The sequence below is a fragment of the Salminus brasiliensis genome, chromosome 2 (genome assembly GCF_030463535.1).
Source record: "Salminus brasiliensis chromosome 2, fSalBra1.hap2, whole genome shotgun sequence".
NCBI classification, from domain to species: domain Eukaryota; kingdom Metazoa; phylum Chordata; class Actinopteri; order Characiformes; family Bryconidae; genus Salminus; species Salminus brasiliensis.
Window position 1 is genome coordinate 10,983,840 of NC_132879.1, and position 22,429 is coordinate 11,006,268.

A 22,429-nucleotide genomic window follows, 5' to 3' on the forward strand; every position below is an offset into this window, starting at 1 on the left:
TTTATGTTTATTTGAGTTAATTCTAATGTTATATAGAGTTTTACAGGTAGACACTCTCACTGACCACTGACTTTATGTTTATTTGGGTTTATTCTAATGTTATATAGAGTTTTACAGGTAGACACTCTCACTGACCACTGACTTTATGTCCCCAGACACTTCATTACTCCACCCTCTGTGATTATCTCACAGTGTCTGCATGAACAGGGTGTCACATTCTCGCGAGCCTTAAGGCGACCCATCCTTCATCTCTTTTCCATCTGCTCTGTTTGTGTGTGTGTGTGTGTGTGTGTGTGTATGTCTGTGTGTGTGTGTATGTCTGTGTGTGTGTGTGTGTGTGTGTGTGTGTGTGTGTGTGTATGTCTGTGTGTGTGTGTGTGTGTGTTTGAACTTTTTTTTTTTTTTTTACCCAAATCCGCAGATTTGGCTGCCCCGTCAGCATCATCCTCGCCGGCTGGAGTAATACGGGCCTTGGCCCGAATCCACAGCCCCTGTTTATTAGGGACATAAATAAATAAATATATAAATGACGCAAATCCCCCGCGGCGCGCGTGCGCACGCGCTCCCCAACTCGGCGGCGCGCGCGGGCTTGTTTCGAGAGGCTCGAGGCTCGAGGCTCGTAAAGCCAGGAGCCACAACAGAGCTAGAAGAGACAGGAGGACGACAGACACACACACACACACACACACACAGACAGACAGACAGACAGACAGACAATGGTGCTGCGTTTCAGAGCAACGAGGGATTCAGAGGAGACCCGGGACCGCGGAGGCTGAGAGCTGAGCGCTGGTAAGAGCCGCCTTTACTCCTAAATCCCCTCTGAAGTTCAGAACAGCTCGAGCTCCCAGGACCACGAGGCTGAGTGCAACTTCTGAAAGCACGGGACCTCTCAGCAGAAAGGGTACCAGCACCTTATGGGTTCTATATAGCTAGAGTTCATAATGGGTTCCTTACAGCACTCAAAAAGGGGCTACAGTAGTACTAGTACCTTATTGACTTCTACATAGACCCTCGTAGGGTTCTATGTAGCACTCTAAAAAGGGTTCTACTGAACCTACATGGTACTGAAAAAGCATACACAGCGTTCAGTAAGGGTTCTACAAAGTTCTCTAAAACCTCTTTATTGGTTCATTTTAACGGGTTATGTGTAACAATAGTAGAGAGTTATTTAATTTCATATAGTATTCAGAAGGGGTTCTAGATAGCACTCAAAAAGGGCTCTGCATGGTTCTACAGAATGGTTTATACATATCATTTCACAGAAAGCTTTGACAAAGTAAAAGGTTATTTGCCTCACAGCAGCACTAGAACCTTATATGGTTCTGCATACCACTTAAAAAGTGCTGTTTGTCTCCTAAAAGTTGCAGAACCCTTATTGGGTTTTTTTTAGTTTTTAAAAAGAACTTAAAAAAAAACATTCCACAGAGCACTTAAATAGCACTCAAAAAGGTTCTAGATAACACTCAAAAAGGGCTCTGCATGGTTCCTCAGAACGGTTTATACATATCATTTCACAGAAAGCTTTGACAAAGTAAAAGGTTATTTGCCTCAAAGCAGCACTAGAACCTTATATGGTTCTACATACCACTTTGTCTCCTTACAATGGCAGAACCCTTATTGGGTTCTTTATAGTTTTTTAAAAGAACTATTAAAAAAAACATTCCACAGAGCAATTAAATAGCACTCAGAAAGGTTCTAGATAACACTCAAAAATGGCTCTATATGGTATTTTTACAGATCATTTCACAAAAGTCTTCTACAAAGCACTCAAAAAGGTTATTTGCCTCATAGCAGTACCAGAACCTTATATGGTTCTATACAGCACTCGAAAAATGTCCTACGTACCGCTCAGAAAGGGTTGTTTGTCTCATACCAAAGGGCTAATTGGGTTCTAGATAGATCGCATTTGAAAAGGGTTCAGCATATCCTTCAAAAAGAGTTATTTGCCTATTAAATCTAGAACCTTATTTGGTTCTACATAGCACTTGAGAAGGATTCTAAATCTATATAGCATCATTTAAAAGGTTCTGTAGGCAATCGTGTACAAGAGGGTCTTGTTGTATTTGAAGCATCACATCTGGTCTTTGAGTGGTCATGGTTTTATAGAGTTAGTAAAAGTAGAACCCCTCTTTGTTCTGAAGACTGTAGCGTCTATCAGCTCAGACACCAGTGTCTTTCAGACTCCAGTGCATCCTTTTGGTCTAAACTGAAATGATAAAGATCAGCGGTCAGAGATGTGCAGACCAACACAATCGAATAAAAGCAAACACACATAGGAACCACCACAGAGGACCAGAGTGAGTGGACACTGGCAGTCCACAACATTCCCTTAGATAGACAGATGGCATGCACTAATGTTCAGCAGCTGTTCTGGATGACTTTGAAGGACCTTTCTCTCTGTTTTTGGTGGCAGACCACAAGCAAAGGAGTTGCTCTGCCAACAAAATAACACGACACCCAGCATCGCTCATTCAGTCATGGGGTGGGTTGAGGACGGTGGAAGTTCAGGTGATGTCAAGTGCAACAAAATGTGCAGATTTGAACCCTATTGAGAGCTTGTTGTGGGACGGTGTTGGGAAACGTGGAGAAAAAAAAAAAACATCCACTGTACCCTACCCTGTCAAGACGATTCAGCATATTACGATATACAACAATCAGCCATAACATTAGCACCACCTGCCAAACATTCAGGAGGTCCCCATTGTGCCGCCACAAGAGTAATGACCATTTAAGGCAAGATCTCCACAAGACCTCTGAAAGTGTCCTGTGGTATCTGCCAGATATATTAGCAGCAGATCCTTTAAGTCCTGTCAGTTGTGAGGTGGGGCCTCCATTGATTGCATCAATGATCCTTAGGTGGCCATAACCGTTTCACCAGTTCACCAGCTGTCCTTTCTTGGAGCACTTTTGGTAGGTACTGAACACTGCATACCAGGAACACCCCACAAGACTTGCCCTATGTTTTGGAGACGACCTGACTCAGTCGTCTAGCCATCACAGTTGGCTCAGATTCTTATGCTTGGCCATTTCTCCTGCTTTTAACATCTTCATCACCTTTAAGAACTGACCGCTCACTTGCAGCTTAATATATCCACCCATAGCTGAAGTACTTCGCTTGTCTGTGGTTTTAATGTCATGGCCAAACGATGTTTTGTAAGACTGTAATTGAAGCGATTACACTTTTGTAAATCAAGCTTTAGTAAAACTGTCATTGGGTAAATGAAAAGTTGACTTTTTACCTGACCAGAACAGTAGGATCTGAAGACTGCTATCTAGTGATCGGGATTAAAATACAAAACCAAATCGACCATTTTTTATTTTTGCACAGCAACTTTTAATTAAAAATCAATACTGTGTTTTTGAGAATCCATAAAGTATTGCAAAACACGATTCCGCTATACTTCAATATAACAATCATTTCTACAGCACTGCTCACAGCGGACCACATACACACACACTCAACTACACACACATGTTCAGGGAATAGAGATCCCTCAATGTAAAAATAAAATGTGCAATACCCCCCCCCACACACACACATGTGCAATTAAGAGTCATTAACCTGTAAATAATCTGTAAATAATATTGTTATTGCTTTTTTACTTCTATTATTTATATTGTGTATATAGTGTAAATTCTTTATCTACGTTTTTGTAACTGAGTGTCTTGCCATCCCTTTCTGCTGTGACACTGAGAATTTCCCCACTGTGGGACTAATAAAGGATTATCTTATCTTATCTTATCTTATCTTACACCCCTCCTATATGCTGCCAAACAGTGCTAGTAAGTGAAATCATCTGACATCTAGATGATCACATTCTCATTTTCAAATTTTACAATTCTGTGTTGTATTTCTCATAGAGACACATTTGATAGAAGTAGATGAATTCTCTTTTGGCAGATTATTATTATATTATTACACTTGTTCACTTCTTCTGCATTTGAAATGACCAATGACACAATGCCTGTTCAATGTTAATTTCACCAGATACTCTCAGAAAGCAGGTACCAAACAGTCACTGGGGGGATTCCCTCAATGATATGTCTTTAATACTATTCGTTAAGAAACACACTGCACCATATTGACTGTACAAAATACAGGTGCTTTGATGGTGCTTTGATGGATGCCATAAAAGAACCACTGTGGATCCATAAAGAAGCAGGTTTTATAGAGATGTGTGAGGGGGGAAGGTACAAAAAAAAGACCCACCTTTTCCTGGACAAGATTCTTATGATAATAAGAAATATTCAATGTTTAGACTAGATTCTCTATATTTTAGATGTTTTCACTTGCTGACAGATCATTTTCTGCAGTATATGAGGTTGACATACAGCATTTTAACAGTTATTTTAAGAAAACGTGGTGTGAGACAGTCCTAAAGACCAGATTCAAATGCTACTCTTTTAAAATGAGATTTTACAGCTTGTATAAGTCAGTATTACTAAATACAACAGCTGAGCGATCCCTTTTTGACCCCCAGAGTAGGTCTTTCCTCACAAAAAACAGTATACTGCATTCTTAACCCTTTGACTCATCATTTTGGTACTAGGCCTATATGGAACCATTAATATACCATTGGCATATGAGATATAATTTTTATATCATTTATATCAGTTTTGTAAATGACCATGGTTCTATATACTGTAAAACCCTTGAGCAACCTCTTTCTGAGTGGTGAGAAGTAAATGCATCATTTGAGGCTTCAGAATGTACACAGTCCCTCCAAGCTGTGGTTAGGTAAGTGTAACTGAGTACATCTTAATCACTTCCTACTCAGCTGGGGTGGTTACTGTGGAAACCCCCTGTTTACCTGCTTCGGCTGCAGGTAACAGGAAGAAGGGCGTGAGAAAAGCTGCAGTAATTAACACTCAGTTTCTGGGAATTGGATGTTTTTGTTTGTGTACGTTGTAGCATTTGCATGCCTGGGGTTCTGCCCCCATGACACTGCAGTTCAGGTACACTCACTGATGTCATACTCTTAAGAGTGCCATCCCAGTGACAGCGTTTGTACCCTGAAAGGTTAATCTGGTCTGAAAGTGCATAGCATCCAGTATGAGCTTTCCTGACCAGTTATTGAATTCTGGCTTGACGTGCACACTGGAAATATGGTGGAACTGAGAAATTATGCAGAACAAAATGATAAATATCCTATACCTAATCACTGGGTTTACACATAGGGCCCAGTCCATTACCTTCCCAGCTGGCCACCAATGACAATAGATTGAATGTAGGTCATGTTGGGTGATCAAAATTCAATATCAGGACAATAATGTCTAAATGCTTCAATTTAACGTAGAATAGTAACGACATATATATACACTCTTCTATTGTGTAGTGGTGGTGACCTTTCAAATATTGATACTTCTGCTGGTTGCAGCAGAGACCTATGAATCAAAAAGGGCTCTGATTGGCTGCCTTCTACCCTGTCCCCTCATTTCTAAGCCTCACCTCCACATGATTGTTATCGTCAACCACCAACAAGTATTTTAGAAATGTGCTGAGAAGGTGGGAAACTCCCTGATATTGAGGGTGTAGTCTCTAAAATTCAGTTCCAGTTGAGAAATTGCATCACTGAATAAAATGCATACAAGGGTGTACTGTATTCAGTGCATATCAGAACAGTCAGTTAGGTGGGATTTCATGAAGCAGGATTTTCCTGTGTTGGATAACCTGATCCGAAAGTGAATAACGTCCAGTAGGAGCTTTCCTGACCAGTTCTTGACTTTTGGCTTAAGTTATCTGGCTGATCGACAAATCCTGCTTTGTGAAATACGCTGCCAGGTGTTTTGACCGAGCAGCCTTGCATCACTGTGTCAGTAAATGTGACGTTATAGTAAGACAGTGTTGTGCAATAGTACTGAACATTCTCCGAAAAAAGCGAATAAGCTGCATCTCTCAGGGTACACACACTGTCGCTAGGCCTATCTTTACTTCAGGATCATAATTGTGCCATATTACATTTTTAAGTTTTATTGAATCCATGCAGTCTGTCTTGACCTCTAGCTCTTCCTTTTTATAAGTGACTATATATATATATATATATATATATATATATATATATATATATATATATATATATATATATATATATATTAATATGTACATGCTGTAAAAATTCTCAGACAGCACACACTGACATTGTGATGTGGTGATGTTAGCTGTGTGTTTCTTCCTGTGGGGTAGTAAAAGTGTTCGAGTATTAACATAATAGTTTACATTTAGATGCTAATCCTAACCCGGTTCCACAGGCCCATGAGCGGCTGGCATTTATGCAGTTTCATCTATTTTTCTCTTTTAATAACTAACTGACCTCATTGATGGTGTTGCATGTGCTTAATATTTAATTAATTTAATAAAGCCCAAAGAGATGTCTAGTTTGTTAGTGCCAGAAAATCTTATTTTTAAACAGAAAAGCACAAGATACTCTTCTTCAGGGACAAAACAGCACATTTTAAATAATATTTCTCATAGTGGTGATCTAACAAAGTTCTGAGATTTAGTGTAAAAAAAACTCAGAACTTCATATTATATCATACCCATCTTAAACGATGTATTGGTTTGTATGTGGCGCAAAAGATAAAACCACTACCTGCTAATGAGCTACCACTATATATATATAGTATATATTTTGTATAATGTACCTGTAAAAAAGGTTCACGATGGACCATTTGTAAAATAACGCTCCATTAGCCAATCACATCTCTCTCTAAATGCAAAATAAAGAGAAAACTTCCCACAACAAACCTACATTGAGAACTAGGGTTAGCACTGTCAACTAGTCTGAATTATTAGAATAGAAGAAGAAAAAAGTTACTAAGAAGTCAGAAATCACATGTTCTGATCATCTGGAGGCTGAAGCTGGTTTTGATGTTATACTGAATTTGAACCAGGGAAATTTAGAAATGTGGTTTCGGCTTAAACTCTGTGAATCAGTTCTAAAATCTAATAATGCACACTGCCTGTTCAATATTAGATTTTAAGATTAAGATGTTGTTTATTAACATTCAGCCTTGTAAAATAGTTCCACTGTATCAGTCACCCCGCTGCTAAAACACCATCATCAGACTGTGCTCTTCAGTCAGAATAGTCAAGGATCAGCTCATAAATATCCAATCATCAGGGATATGAGCAACAGCCAAAAAAAATAGGTGAAGCATAATTTCAAATATTAAGAACTTACTTTAGTGTGAAGCTGAACTATGTTTGTTCTGTATTCCAATAATCTGGTTGACCTTAAACGGTGCAGCCGATCTTGCTCTCTCTGATTGGCTGATCTAATTCCAAGTCTCAAACCACACAGTGTACCTTACTTATCTACCTACCTCAACAACAATCAACAGTATCGCTCTGTTTTAAACCCACGGTGTGTCTGGGCCCTAAGTGGAGTACTCCAGTGGAGTAAGGCGCTCTCGCTGTGACCAGAGGAACGCTGGTTCGTATCCTGGTCATGCTGCTAGAAATCATGCTCTCTCCAGGGTGGGTAGGTGGCACTTTCTCCCTACCGGTCACACTTTCTCCTCTATGCCCACATGTTGGAGGAGCTGTGTGTTGGTCTTTACCCTCCCAGTGTTGGGACCATTGCATGTGATAGGGGGAGAATATGTATGGGTTGGGTAATTGGTGATCCAAAGGGGTAAAATCACAAAGCTAAATCTACCAAAAAAAAACTTTTTTAGTGAAACTCTGACTAGGAAATCTTTTAGTGCTTCTTGTTTATTTAACGAAGTTGAATTTAGTGTAAAAAGCATTTCTCCTCAGGGGAACCAGCAAAACATCCCCACATCATCAGCATCGTCAGATTCTTCATGCTTTCTTGTTATTATAGGAACATTTGGTTCCCCATAAAATAATAATAGAAATTCATAATACACAAACACACACACACACACACACACACACACACACACACACACACACACACCTAAACAAACCAGCTGCTCAAACCTGTCAGTATCAGTTACTCAACCAGCATGTTTGTGTGTACAGGTATTAATAATTCAGACACACACACACACACACACACACACACACACTAGTGCTGTGTCACGTTGGCCCGAGTTCACCTTTTCTGTGTGTGTGCATGAGTTAGATAACTCGCACACTGCCAATACACAGTTACACCGAAGTGTCTGCTGGAGTCCCGGACTTTCACACAGAGATGCTGAGACACTCCATACCCCAGCATCCGCTACACACACACTCATAGGCAGCAGGTTCACCTGGGAGCTTCTGTTGTTGGTGTGAGGTGTGAAGGAGTTTCCCATTGACAGTTTTAATGTTTATTATTGCTCACTAAACATGCTTTAAAGCAGCATCACACAGCATTTTTACAAAAACAGCAGTTTCAGAGTAACGTTTGATGGTACACTGACTGTGTAGGGAGAATAGCGTCTCTGTCATTGCCGCTCTAGGCCTGAAAGCTGCTACTGCAGTATGGATTTGTATTTACGGCAGTGGTGTAAAAGTGAATTACACTTTAGGAGGAATGCTGCATAATCTGCTTTAAACTTTGAGTCTGTTTCTTTGCTTGTCAATGATCTAACCAGAATTATCCTAATGCAAGGACTAAGATTAGGTATGTTTCTTTTATTATCAAAGTTTTCTTTTTTTTCCCAATTTTCCCATTTCTGAAGCTCCCTGTAGCTTGTCAGAAGTGAATCACAGGGCTCACATGACTCAACAGTCATACATTTTAATGTAAACAGTAAATCAGGTTGATCTTTAAAGCAGCATTATGCGAGAATTGGCATTTTTGCTCCTGTGTTTTTCCTGCTCTTACAGTTGAGGAGTGTAATTCAGTATTTTACTCCACTGCAGTAAATACAAATCATGCTTTGAGCGCCCCCTTATGGACAACTGTACACATGCATTTGTTCACATTCACATCTCTTTTACAAACATGGTTATTTACTTTTTGTGGCATCGCTCAAAGAACCATTTGAAGCACCTTTATTTTTTTGGAGTGCGACAAATGGTTCTTTGAGCAATTCCATAGAAAAATCACTTTTTGGTTTCATAACGAACCACATTTTATAAAAGAGATGTGAGTGAACTTTAACGTCTTAAATGTCTAAAGAAGTGGATATAAAGGTTCTTTACCAGTTTAAAGGTTTTTCACACTTGCATCTCTGTTACATAACACATGGTTCTATGGATCTAAAGTGGTTCTTCTAGGCCAGAAGAAAGAACCTTTCAAAACACACTTTTTTATGGCGCTAGATAAAAGATGTCCTAAATAGAGATGTCCTAAATAAAATGAAATCAGCATTGCAAATTCACACATAATTAAAAACGCAGAAGAGTAGTTTCTTAAATATAGTTTCAGACATCTTCCTCTGCTTTCAGATCTCACAGTGGAGTGTGTGTTTGTGTGTGTGCGTCCTTAGGTGGTCCTCCCACTAAAAGCTCTCCACAGCAAGATGAAGTTGAACTCACCACTGGGATGCCATCTAACAAGTGTTTAAAACAAATATTTTCCAGCTGCACAAAATCCAGCTGCCATTTATTATTAAATCCTTCTTTCCCAGTAAATCTCAGTGTTGTAGAAGCCACTCTGGGTGTTCATTTACTGTATATATGAAATGACAGAAGTGATTGGAAAAGACATTTAAGATATGCCTCAGTCGGTCAATGAAAACCCCTGTACTGCAGCTGCTTTACAGCATTAAGCCACTGGGGTGGTTACGGGGTTGTGTTAATGAAACACCCCAGTGAAATTACAGTGTATTAACAAATTACAGATTTACCAAACCCCCATACAATCTAACTGGCCTTTAAATTGGGAAACTACACTGTTTGTCTAAATTTCTGTCTAATTAAGTGGTTCAGATTATTGAAAAGCTCTGTTCTTGAAAAACTGTGGTGGTGATGAATGGATCCACAGTTTGACGCCTCTAAGAGTTCCCTCACAAAAAAAGTTCTTACAGTAAATGGTTATGAATTCACTGCCTGATGTCGTGTTTTTGAATTTTTTTTTTAAGGTTTCAAGGTAAACTTCATTCTTGGGAAGGGATACGTACAGGGTGTTCTATGGCAAAATAGCCCCAACAGAAAAATATTTCTTTACATTTACCACGATTTAAATATTAAATTACATATAAACATTATTACACAATTCCTTATTATATACATTTTAAAACACTCCAAAATGGTTGAACAATGATTCAAACTTTTGAGGAGTACTGTAGTATTTAAAGCATCAGTAAACTGTAATTTTTTTTCCACACACATGGAATTTATCAGCATTTTATGCTAATAAATAACTTTTATTACACCCCCTAGTGGTGAACCGTTCAGTGCTGCTGCTTCTGCAACTCTGCCTCAGTTGATAATGAAATAGTGAGGATTTTCCCCTCCATTACGTAGTGGTGGGCAGTGACCTTGCCACATACAGTTGTGACGTGCAGAGCAGAGTGTTCTACCCCTGACTAAGCCCTACCTCCACATGCTTGCAGTCAACCCCCTAAAGTGATGGCGAGAGACCCTTTGATACTGAGGGGGGTTATACTCTAATTCATTTCAGTCTATTTTCTGAATCAATTATGGGGGTGTGCTTTGGGTTATGTGAGAATGCTACACTGGGACAGGAGTCCCTCTGGGTGTGTCCCACAAGTCTAATTTTGTTTCTTCTGCTCCTCTTCTCCTCTAGGCCTGGAAACATTTGCAGATTTGCCATGTTAAATACACACTCCATCATGATCCCTCTCTTATCCATTTTATTTACAATCATGTCTGAGGCCCTGTGACCAGAGTGACCTTCGTGTGAATCACATTAATGTAGTGTTAGGAGTTTTGCCCAAGGACTCTGATTGGTGTAGAGTGGCGTGTTTACCCAGTCAGTGAATCAACCCCCTATCTGCTACAGGGAAGGTGGAGTTGTTACCCACTATGCTACACCAACTGTGTTTCATTGACCACATGCAGTGTTTATATTCTTATGGCATACATTGTGAGTACTGAGCATTTTCAGAGTGTGAGTAAACCAAACTTTAGCGCTGTAGAAGAGGCTCACGTTTAGGAGTGCTGATTTTGACATCATTTCAGTATGTAGATATGCCCTATATGGACACAACTATTGGGACACCTGCTCATTCATTGTTTGTTCTGAAATCAAGAAATTTGCTTTCGTTGGAGACGTAACTGTCTCTAGTGTCCAGGAAAGGCTTTCTACTAGATTTTAAAGCATTGCTGTGAGGATTTAATTGCATTCAGTGACAAACATTTGTGAGATCAGAACATTGGATGATCACCAGCCCACCTCATCCCCATCTCCCCATCTCATCCCTAAAAAAGTATAGACTGGAGCACTGTCATTCCATAACCCAGTTCCACTGCTGTCTATTGGCAGTGCTTCTCTACAGTGACTAGACAAGCTGTGTGTGTGCATCTGTGACCGCAAAACGTAAAGTTGAATAAATAGAAGAGGTGTCCACAAACATTTGGACATATAGTGTACGACGATACCATGTTTTCTTTTTTCGATGCTAGTACTTATGTTAAAACCTTGAGCACAAGCTGGATCTGATCCAGTATTTCTTCTTTTTTTTTAAATAGCGAAGGGTACTTTTTGTTGGTTCTGTACTTAGAGGCATTTTTACAATGGTCATTTGAAGAACCATCTATGACAGTTAATCCAAACATCCATCTAACATAGAGAAGAGCAGTGTAACCAGGCAAAGGACCATTTCTACATCCAAGGGTTTGAGGTTTGAGTTGTTATTATTCTGAACCATTTCAATATTCAAAATACTGTGACGAGGACGAGTCTGTGAGCAGACAGTGACATCTATCATGTAAGAAAAGAAAGTGTTCTAGCTCTAGGCCATCATGCGTGCCACAACGTACGCTGTGTTGGATTTCGCTGCAAGAAATTATGGAGTCATTCCATCAGTTTTTTACCAGATCTGACTCAAACTGTTACTGTAAGAAATGTAAAACTAACCCTTTTTAAGGAAATACAAAATGAGGACCCCTGAGGTCTGTTGGTCCTGATGTCCAAAACAAAGGAGCTCTAGGCATACACTTCTAGAGATGCGCCAAAACTGCTCTTTTTCTTCTTAATACTGATGTTGATATTAGGTCCGCCCCCTAAAAGTCGATAAGTCGAAGTATCAGTCAGAGACCCGTCAGTCGGCCGAGGTTTAGAGATGCTATAGATAGGTCTATAGGTGGCCGTATCTGTAATAGAACCATGTAAACAGAAATGCGAGTGTGACAAACTTATTAAAGGTTTGAAGAAACTTCCCATAGAGGCTCTTAATGGAACCAAAAGTAGTTCTTTGTTAGTATAGATTTGTTACTGGACATGATCAGATTCATTTTTTTTTCCCTCCAATGACCCATCCAGCACTTTCTGCTGATGTCAGCCGAGTGAAGGCACCCTTCCTGTATCGATATACCACACGGTACTAGTGTGGGATTCCAGTAAACAGTACAGCCACTACTGTTCAGCTCTGAGTTTGTGACTGTCTGTCTGTCACTATTTTAAAATGACATACACTATATGTCCAAATGTTTGTGGACACCCCTTCGAATGAATACAGTCAGCTATTTTAAACAGAAGCATATTGTCAATAGACTTTCTGGAGCAGATAAACATGAACCTACTGGCACCGTGACTAATGCCAGGCGTGGGCTAAAGGGGTATAAAGCCCTACAGAATTGAGCTGTGGAGCAGTGGAACTGTGCTCTCTGGGATGATGATGATGCTCCATCCAATATGTTTGGGATGAGTTGGGGATGAGGTGGAGTGGTAATCATCATTAAACATCACCTGACCTCACGATCGCTCTTAGCAATGCTAAAAAACCTTTTCTGGACAGTTACTATAGTATAGACAATTACTCCTACCTTGATTTCAGAAGAAATAATGAATGAGCTGGTGTCCCAATACATTTGTCAATATAGTGTATATTATTCTTCAGATGGATGCTAACTGATGGTTAGCTTTCCGTGATCAAAGTATTGAGGTCAGATGAGGAACAGCTAAACAGTGGCTGGTGCTTTGTACTTCTATTAAATGCATCAGGCTCTGTGGTTCAGAGAAGCAAGGAAATCTATTCTTATCATACACGTCGATCCAGACCTCACTGGAATTTACATATTCATAGAGCTCAGAGCTGCTGTGTATCTCAGTCTTAATAAATACTATCCAGTCATAAGAAGGCCAGGAGACAGATTGGATTAGTGAATGTCCAGGTGAACCAATCACAGCACTGAGATGATTGTATAGATCTGGTAGTGTGGGCGTTTTACTAGAAACATTACGTAAGGTAATTCCTTCAAAACGCAACGGAATATAACAGCTACAGAACACCATGTCTTTGGCTAAATCTCACACAGACCAGACAGAAAGGATCTTACTGAAAAGGGATTTTTTGAGGGATGCCATAGAAGAACCATGTTTGCAAATGTGAGGAACATTTTAAATGTTTAAAGAAGTTCATCTAAAGGTTTTTTTTTTTTACCAATTTTTAGTTTAGGTTCTTTGCCCTCACAACTCTTTTATAAACATGGTTCTCTATGGAACCAAAAATGGTTCTTCTGTGATTGTTTTCTGTTTGTTTAGAAACCTTTTTTAAGGTTTTTACTTGAATTTTCCTTTAAATTTTATTACACTGATAGTTACATAATTAATGACTTTTACATTTGATTTTTATATTCTCAACTGGCAAAATCAAAGCTGCACCTCTGATATTCTTCTGTATGTATAAATTATAATACTAATAAAAATATATATAACTCAAATCCCAAAAACAGCATGTTTTTAGCTGAAAATCTGCAGGAACTGTGTGACGCAATCATGTCAACATGGGCCAGAAAGTCAAATGAATATTCTCAACATCTTGTGGAATCCATGACATGAAGAATTGCAGTTGGTCTGAGAGCAAAGTAGCCTTCAACCCAGTATTGCTATAGTACTCCTCATCCTGTATTTAACAAGATGTCCAGTCCCCACTGAGGAATAGAATCACCACAGTATGATGCTGCCATGAGGCCCACCATACTTCACTTTAGGGATGGTGTTTGTTGAGGAATGGGCAGAGTTAGGTTTGGATTCTGAAAAACGTCAGATGTGCTTTGGCTTCTTTCTAGCCGCCGCCCCATACAGGCCAGTTGTATGAATAACTCACTGACTGTTTCATGAATAACTCACTGACTGAACTAATTTAAAGACTGGTCTCAGGCCAGTCAGAAAGGCAGGACTTTTCTCCACAGTGCATTTACAGTTATAACTGTTTGGCAGATGCTCTTTTCCAAAGGAAGGATGTGAGGCAGGCAAACATAGTTGTACCAACCACTACAGAATAAATACTTGCAATAACATCTGGTAGCAAAACGTAATGCAAGCGTTTAGTGAGTGGTCAGTGTGAGGAGTTGTTTGCAGTACATGGAGTGGATTATGTCTTGATATTTATACCCAGTGCTCTCTGGAGCTTTATGTCCATAACCTTGCCTGTGCCCTGTAAAGTACATTAAACTTTCCCTTGTTCCCTTATCTAACCCTATAAAGCGGTCATGCAGCATGTCTGTAAAGTGGTTGTGGAGCAGAATTATATTAGCGGGGCTGAGAGCAGTCTAGACTGAGGGTGCTGAGTTAAACCATTGCGAGCATTAGTCTAATTGAGAGCGCTGCCCGTGTGAGCTGTTTACCCATGCTTTCATTTAGCTGAAGAGCGGTTGGCCTCCATTTATACTGGGGGTTTGAGGGAATTCGGCGATGCTATACCACTTTTACAGTCCTAACACTCAACATTTGGATATACTGTATATACTGTACACTATACAAACAGAATGCCTCTTAAACTCTTCTAGGTATTTGTCTTAATGCTGATCAGGTATCTTGCTGATCGTTTTTATAAATGATACAGTCAGAGTTTAGATATTTTAGAGCTGCTGCTTGATGCTGAAGTAAAATCTTATTTTATTTTTAGTAGCAGTTTGTGTAAAGAGACATTCTGGACTGATTTATTCAGTTTAGTAGAGACTTTTCAACAGACAACAGATGACGCTCTGGACACTGTTGATAGAACAAAGAATCAAAACTGAATTTGGATTAAAATAGTCAATACCTGATCCGTTAAAACATGCCTAGATCAGCCAGATCGGGACATCTCTAATGTTTTCTGCACCTTTAATGAGTCAAAAACAGAGAAAATGCCTTTTTAGATGGAAAGAATGTTGAAAAAAGGCTAGGATATGTTTCTTTAGCCAAACCATAAGTAAATAATAGGGGTTTGTGGAGGGTGCTGTTCTGAAGGTTTAGGTATACAGAACTGTGCAGATGTTTTAGACACCTAATCACATTATTTAAAAGCATTTATCTCAGTGATTCTCCTTAGAAGCACTTACTGCTTCCTCTGATTCATATGAACCTAGCTGACCACATGTTTTCAAACTGCCGCTAGTACATCATCACTGGACAGCTGAATGTACTTGGAAGAGAGCACTGTTAATTCTCTTATGGCAGCTGACTGACGTTGAGTGAAGGGGGGTGGGCACATCCACCCAGAGATGATAGTTCTAACACCCTTAGGCCCAGAACTCCACCCATCAGTAGAGCCCTGTGATATTTCTTTTAGATACCGCACCTTCACCTTGTAAATGAAGCACTTACTGTGCTCGTAAATCATTCTTCATAAACTTAAACTCATTGTCCGGAGCATTTTGGTCTGTTCCGGTTGCGTCTCTTTTAAATCTAGCCTATCTTAATCATCTTTACCACACCAGACAGCACACAAGACGACAGAGAATACACTGTGAAGACTATTTTCTGTCCTCCGTCACAAATCAGAAACATCCTGCGCTCCCTCTTTCACACACATGTCAAAAATCAGAGGGTAATCTTCTTCTCAACTCAGGAGTTAATCCGTGGTCACTCTGAGGGTAAAGTCGGCTGAGGCTAACAGACTCGTCTTATACAAACTCTCTCTTTCCATCTGTCTGTCTCTCTCTCTATCTCTCTCTCTCTCTCTCTCTCTCTCTCTCACACACACACACACACACACACACACACACACACACACACACACACACACACACACACCTGGCTAGGTGAAGGCCTGAAGGATTTTGCCTGAAAGATGCTGAGTATGTGAAGCCGCAGCAGCTTGGCCTGTAGGTGAGTTTCTAGGGTTCGGTGTATGGCAGACTGGTACACACTTTAATAACAAAGGGCCTTCAAATGGTTCTTTGAGTGATGCCCATAGAAAAAACAGTTTTGGTTCCCTAAATTATTTTTGTAAAAGAGATCTCTGAAGGTTCTGAAGCATCTTTTCATCAAGCAAAGGTCCTTTAAGCCTTTAAAAAAGGGAAAGGTGCACGTATTTGCAACGGTACAATGTGCGGCGAAATGTGTCCTATGCATTTGACCCATCTGTGGTAGTGAACACACACACCCAGCCACATACATACACTAGTGAACTAGGGGCAGTGAGTACACATACACCCAGAGCGGTGGGCAGCCATCTCTAGCGCCCGGGGAGCAGAGAGGGTAAAGGGCCTTGCTTAAGGGCCCAACAGTGGCAGCTTGCTGAGCCCAGGTTTTGAACCCACAACCCTGTCATCAATTGCCCAGAGCTCTAACTGCGGAGCCACCACTGCCCCTCAAAGGTGTCTCAAAGGGTTCTTTTAATGATGCAATAAAATAACTAATTTTACATCCTTAAAGAACCATTTTTGCAGAACAATGTCTGAAGCTTCTGAAGAATTTCAAATTGGTGTAAAACTTCATCAAGTTAGGGTTCTTTAAGGCTTTAAAAGGTGCTCTTTAAGTGATGACATTGTTATTAGTGAAGGCCTTTTTCATTAAGTAAATGTCCTTTAAAAGGTTCTTCCCTTCAGTAAACTAAAAGTGGTTCTTCTGTGGCATTGCTCAGAGAACCTTTTGAAGCGCCTTAATTGTAGAGACAAAAAGTGAACTTGTTCTTGGTCTGTAGACACTGAGGGGTTACTGATTGTAATGATACAGAGTGTACTTATCTTTACCCCTGAGCCTTTCATCAGCCTTACACTCTTTAAAATAGGTTATTAGGTTTGTTTAGGTTTATTTTTAGTTCTCCTTTCCAAGACATGTGAGTGTGAAGAACATTTAAATTGGTTAAAGAACCTTGACATCCACTCCTTTAGACATTTAAAGTTCATTCACATCCCTTTTATAAAAATGGTTTGTTATGGAAATCGGTTCTTCAGTGACATAGACCACAAAATCTTTTCTTGCACCTGTATTGTTAAGAGTGAATCTGGACTTTTTACCTGGTCTTGACACCGGATTTTTAGATTTGTTACTTGAACGCTTAGAAATAGGTTAGAGTACCCCAGCATCACAGACACCTGACTCCATGGTTTAGGCACCTTTGGAACATCCACATGTTGTAATCACCCAGCCTTGTAATGAGAGACATCCTTACCTCCTCACCACACACTTACTAATGACCACCATTTGTTACTGGCTTTAATAAAGCAGTAAGTGTTAGGGGTTTTTCTGCGGTATTAAAAAAGTAGAGACATTTACCACCAACTTTCACCAGATGTCAGTGATCCAACATGTAATGATATTAATAATGCACTCTGTGTAACCAAGGTTGGAAAATGAAAACAGTGCTAATTTTCCATTTCTATCAAGTAGCATACAATTTGAACATAATTGAATGGCACACGTGAGTGTACGTTAGTAAGAGGCAACAATAGCTATCTACCCTGGTTTATTAATGGATTCCACTCAGAAAATGTCATTTACTGTAGATGTTGTTGCTCAAAATGTGGAGCAAGGTCATTGTATGCAGCACTTTCAGTCTCAGCTGTGGAGAAGTGTTCAGGTGTGTACTGAGGAAATAACTAGAACGTCCAGAAGACGTTTTTTTTTTTTGGTTTTGTATTAAAAGTACAGTACAGCTGTGGTCACTCATCAACATCAATTTTGCAGCGAAAACAGGGGCTGTTCACACACTTCCACACTAAATAGTTTGTTAAAAACACTGCACCACCATTACAAGTGCATTAATAATTGTAGAAAGCAACATGTAGAAGTGTGTGGTTTGGTATGCAGGCATTGGTTTCTCTTGAGAGCCAGCTGAAGTGTGGGAGTATTTTGAACAGAGAACCAACAGTGTGGTGCTCTCTTGCTTATTTTCACCTTAAGACTGCAGCATAAGTGCTGCATTTTCATCACCCCATGTTAAAAGTCATACCTGTACAGCTGCTGTTATAGTAATGTTACATTGCACCACACATTATCATTTTATTATTGTTCACTTTAATGGTGTAAACAATGAGAGAGTAGTTTAAAGTTACAGTATAGCCTGCTGGCACAGTCTGGAAGGATGACTAAAGAAAATATTAAAATAATATTATGGTTAAAGGTTTTAAGGAAGCACACACACACAAATCCCCCTTTAGAATAATCAATAAATCAATCATTATATTAACTGATTAATAAAAAAAAAATAGTTAGATTACTCAATAAACAAATCATTGTTAAGTGCATCCCTAAAATGCACTGTTAGCTCTAGCCCGTTAGTGCACATTACAGGATCACACAAAGGCTTCTCCTGTAGCCACTAAACACAAACGAAATCATGATAGAAATGTTGTGACGAAGTCGCTTGATTGCCCCTGTCTGATCCCTCATTTAGGCCATCAAACCCACTTGAACTGCTGCTGTGTTGAAAATGAGCACTTAGGGCATGACTGACATTCTGGCTTAGGCCTAATGGACCCTTTCTGTTCACTGTTTTACACATATGTCAGGGGAAAGTGAGCAGTGTTAAGTGTGTGCAGCAGAAATGAGGGCGAATGAGAGATTAAAAAAAGAGCCACAGGGGTTCTTACATTAAGTGCCTAAACAGATCGCGTCCATGTGCTGTTAGTGACCTTTTTAAAGCAGTTGACCTTGAAGTCTTACCTAAAACACTGTTGGCAGTCCATTCACAGACAGGTTAAAATCTTCCCACAAATTAGTTGAGCCATGTTGGATGTAGTAAAATGACTCAGTATTTGGACCTTGAGGGTTCTGTGTGCTATCCTGTTTTCTGTCACTGTATAAATGAAGCTCCATGCTGCCTTTATTGTTGGATGCACTGTGATGGTGTCTGAGGGATTTCTGAACTAAAAATCCTGAGGCTTTTTATCTGTGTGAAATATTGTATTATAAAAGTAAAGGAGTGTTAAATGGTCAAAAGTGATGATGAAGTAGGAGTAAATGATTCACCTTGTGTGTCCCTTTTTCTTGTCTTGTCTTAGGCAGGACAGATGTGTGTGGAGGTTGCTGATTGGCGGGGGGTGTATTGGTGGGTGGTGCTCCTGTGGATAGTGGGAGTAGCAGCAGCAGGAGACCCACCTTGGCCCTGCCCTCAGCGCTGTGAGTGTTTACATGAGTTTCTCCTGGTCAACTGCTCTTCACGTCACCTGACCTCTGTGCCCGATGGTATCCATGGCAATGCCCAGCGCCTCAACCTTTCCAGTAATCGTCTGAAGGTGCTCGGGCGGCGGCAGTTCTCCGGACTAGGGCAACTGCGAGAGCTGGACCTGAGTGAGAACATGTTGACGATGATCGAGGTGGAAGCCTTCCTCGGGCTGCAGAACCTCCTCACGCTTCGGCTGACGAGGAACCAGCTCAAGATCATCCCCGTCGGGGCTTTCTCAGGACTCTCAAATCTCCGCCTGCTGGACATCCGGGAGAATGAACTCCTGGTTTTCTTGGACTTCACGTTCCGTGAGATGGCCTCTCTGCAGAAGCTGGAAGCCAGTGAGAATGATCTGGTGTTCATCTCCAATCGAGCCTTCAATGGCCTCATCAACCTCCAGGAGCTCAATCTGGACAGGTGTAATCTCACGTCCATCCCAAGCGAGTCACTGTCGCAGCTCACTGGACTCTCACGACTCAGGTTATTACAATTATCTTTATTTTTTTTTATTTTTTTTGACCAATTTGATTGCTGATTTGCTTAATGTTTAGGTGATGCTGCTTTTTGGTTTAACTGCATTTGTAACCCAACAGACTTAGATCTGATATTTCTCCACATCACTAAACAAACCTTTTGTTAACAGGTTCTGCCGGGTCAGCTTCACAACGCTTCCCAACAACTCTTTCAGGCGGTTGAGCCGACTCAGGGAACTGACAGTGTCCCATTCTCCTGGTCTGGACTCTATTGCCGCTAACAGCCTGATTGGCCTCAACCTCACATCTCTAACTCTCAGCTACTGCAACCTGAGTTCAGTGCCCTACTCCCCACTTCACCACTTGGTATACCTGCGCTACCTGGACCTGTCCTATAATCCCATCACCTCCATCCAGTCAAACCTGCTGGGGGACCTTCTGCGACTTCAGGAGTTCCACTTGGTGGGCGGGAATCTGCTGAGGGTGGAGCCTGGTGCTTTCCGGGGCCTCATCCACTTCCGGCTGCTCAACGTGTCATCCAATCGGCTGTCAACCCTGGAGGACACAGTGTTCCACTCGGTGGGGACCCTGGAGGTTCTCAGACTTGATGGGAATCCTTTGGCTTGTGACTGCCGGATGCTGTGGGTGCTGCGCCGCCGACTGCGCCTTGACTTTGACGGGCGGCCGCCCAGCTGTGCCTCACCTGTGCCGGTGCAAGGCAGGAAATTCCAAGACTTTACTGAAGCTGAGCTGCCAGGTTTGTTCACCTGCAGGCAGGCTCGCATTCTGAACCGCAAGCCCCAGGAGGTGCGCACCGACGAGGGTCATACAGTCCTGTTCTTCTGTCAAGTAGACGGAGATCCTATTCCCTCAGTCATTTGGGTGAGCCCCCAGCGCACCCTCATTTCTACCACTGGACGGATCCGTGTTTTGCCCAATGGTACCCTCGAGGTACGTTATGCGCAAGTCCAGGACAGTGGCTACTATCGCTGCTTTGCCTCCAACGCAGCAGGGAACGACAGCATATCCGTCAGCCTGCGGGTACGAGGCTTTCCTGCTTCCTCGTCAAGAAATCGATCTGCCCACTTCTTCCTGGAGGGGTGGAGCCTTTCTTCCACACAGACACCTGTGAATGGTTCCCAGGGTCTGCAGCCATTTCCGTTTGACGTGAAGACACTGGTGATCGCTGTGACAATGGGCTTCCTGTCGTTCCTGAGCTCGGTGGCTATTTGCTTCGTGTTCATGTTCTTCTGGAGCCAGAGCAAAGGGCAGATCAAACACACGGCCACCATTGACTTTGTCCCACGCAGTGCAGGGGCGGCGTCAAATGGGGGTGGGACTGGCATGGAGACTGGCAGGTTCACCATGAAACTCATATGAACAAACATGCATGAGAGCTTGGCCTTCATGGTTTGAAATGTTTGAGGGACCAGTACTAACTGGGGAAGAGCTACCATGAAGCTTTTGTGAAACAACAGGAAGTGCAAATTGGCTTCACCAGACAACTTAAACCTTTTCTAAGGAGCTAGCCACAATGCATGAAGCAAATAGGGGGTGCATGAAGCTTTGGCAACTGTAGTCATAAAAGTTTGACCTGAAGGTTTTTTTGTCATTTCAATGAAGAATGCGGAAAAATGAGGAAAGAGGCAAACGCATGAAGTTTTGCCTGAAGCTCTTGCAGAATTAGCTTCAGTAGAGGATGAACGCAGGTGAAGAGGCAAGTGGCGCAAGAAGACAAAATTCCAAGGAAGCAGAAAGGTGGAAAATTACAAAACTGTTTAGTATGAAGGGTCGTTGTACAGGGAACTCATTTAGAAACTAAAGAAGCACTGCATGTAATACTCTTTAAGGCTGGGTCCTCTATTTAAAGACTTATAAGTTTAAAAGCCCAGAAGCCCAAGCTGTTATTTTTACTGTTACCGTACACATCATGAGTGCATGTCGGGAGCTTTTACACTGAATTTACTCTGGAAATACTGTGAGGCAGCACAAACAGTATGAAGCATCACTAAAGAGGAATTCCAGCAATTTTCCAACATTTCATTGTTCACAGTGGTGATGAAGGCAACCAGATATCTGAAAAGCATCTTGAAACACCTCTGAGAGCTACATTATAGAACATTTGTGCATGAAATGGTTATGATTACACTGCCTGATGCCTGAGATACTGCTGTATGCTCATTCTGTGATGTATTCGGTTAATGCAGTGCAGTGACTAGGGTTCAGTTCCTCAGCTGATCAAGCTCGCCACACTACAGCGATAAGAGTTATTGGACAAGACTCTAACTAACTCTTTATTCTCCTAAATGATTCACATGATTCAAATGTAAGCTGTTATTTTTATTTATTCATCTATCAAATGTGTTTATCACATTAAACTGGATGGTGGTAGCTTCATTGGTGGCTTTGGATAGTAAATAAAATGGCTATATTTGTGCTGTACTCAGCCCTGGGTCTATTCACTACCTCTGTAAAGAAATCTGACTCTGTTCTCTACCACAAACCACTGCACACCAACCCCTACTCTGACTCTAATGACTTTGCCTACATCT

The 22,429-nt window shown here is 41.0% G+C and overlaps 1 protein-coding gene across 1 annotated transcript; it reads left to right on the top strand.

Annotated features, from left to right (window-relative positions):
• The first annotated feature begins 701 nt into the window (after window positions 1-701).
• Window positions 702-22,203, top strand: lingo4a (leucine rich repeat and Ig domain containing 4a). The gene is made up of 3 exons (XM_072673544.1): window positions 702-789; window positions 19,241-19,884; window positions 20,048-22,203. Exons 2-3 carry the CDS (start codon window positions 19,250-19,252, stop codon window positions 21,255-21,257), a joined length of 1,845 nt encoding a protein of 614 aa, XP_072529645.1. The 5' UTR covers window positions 702-789; window positions 19,241-19,249; the 3' UTR covers window positions 21,258-22,203.
• The last annotated feature ends 226 nt before the right edge of the window (window positions 22,204-22,429 follow it).

What these genes read in the sequence shown, in the direction of transcription:
- lingo4a (XM_072673544.1), top strand. Translation starts at nt 19,250, where the DNA reads ATGTGTGTGGAGGTTGCTGATTGGCGGGGGGTGTATTGGTGGGTGGTG. An exon ending in ACTGGACTCTCACGACTCAG is followed by an intron (nt 19,885 to 20,047) that starts GTTATTACAATT and finishes TTTTGTTAACAG; the next exon opens with GTTCTGCCGGGTCAGCTTCA.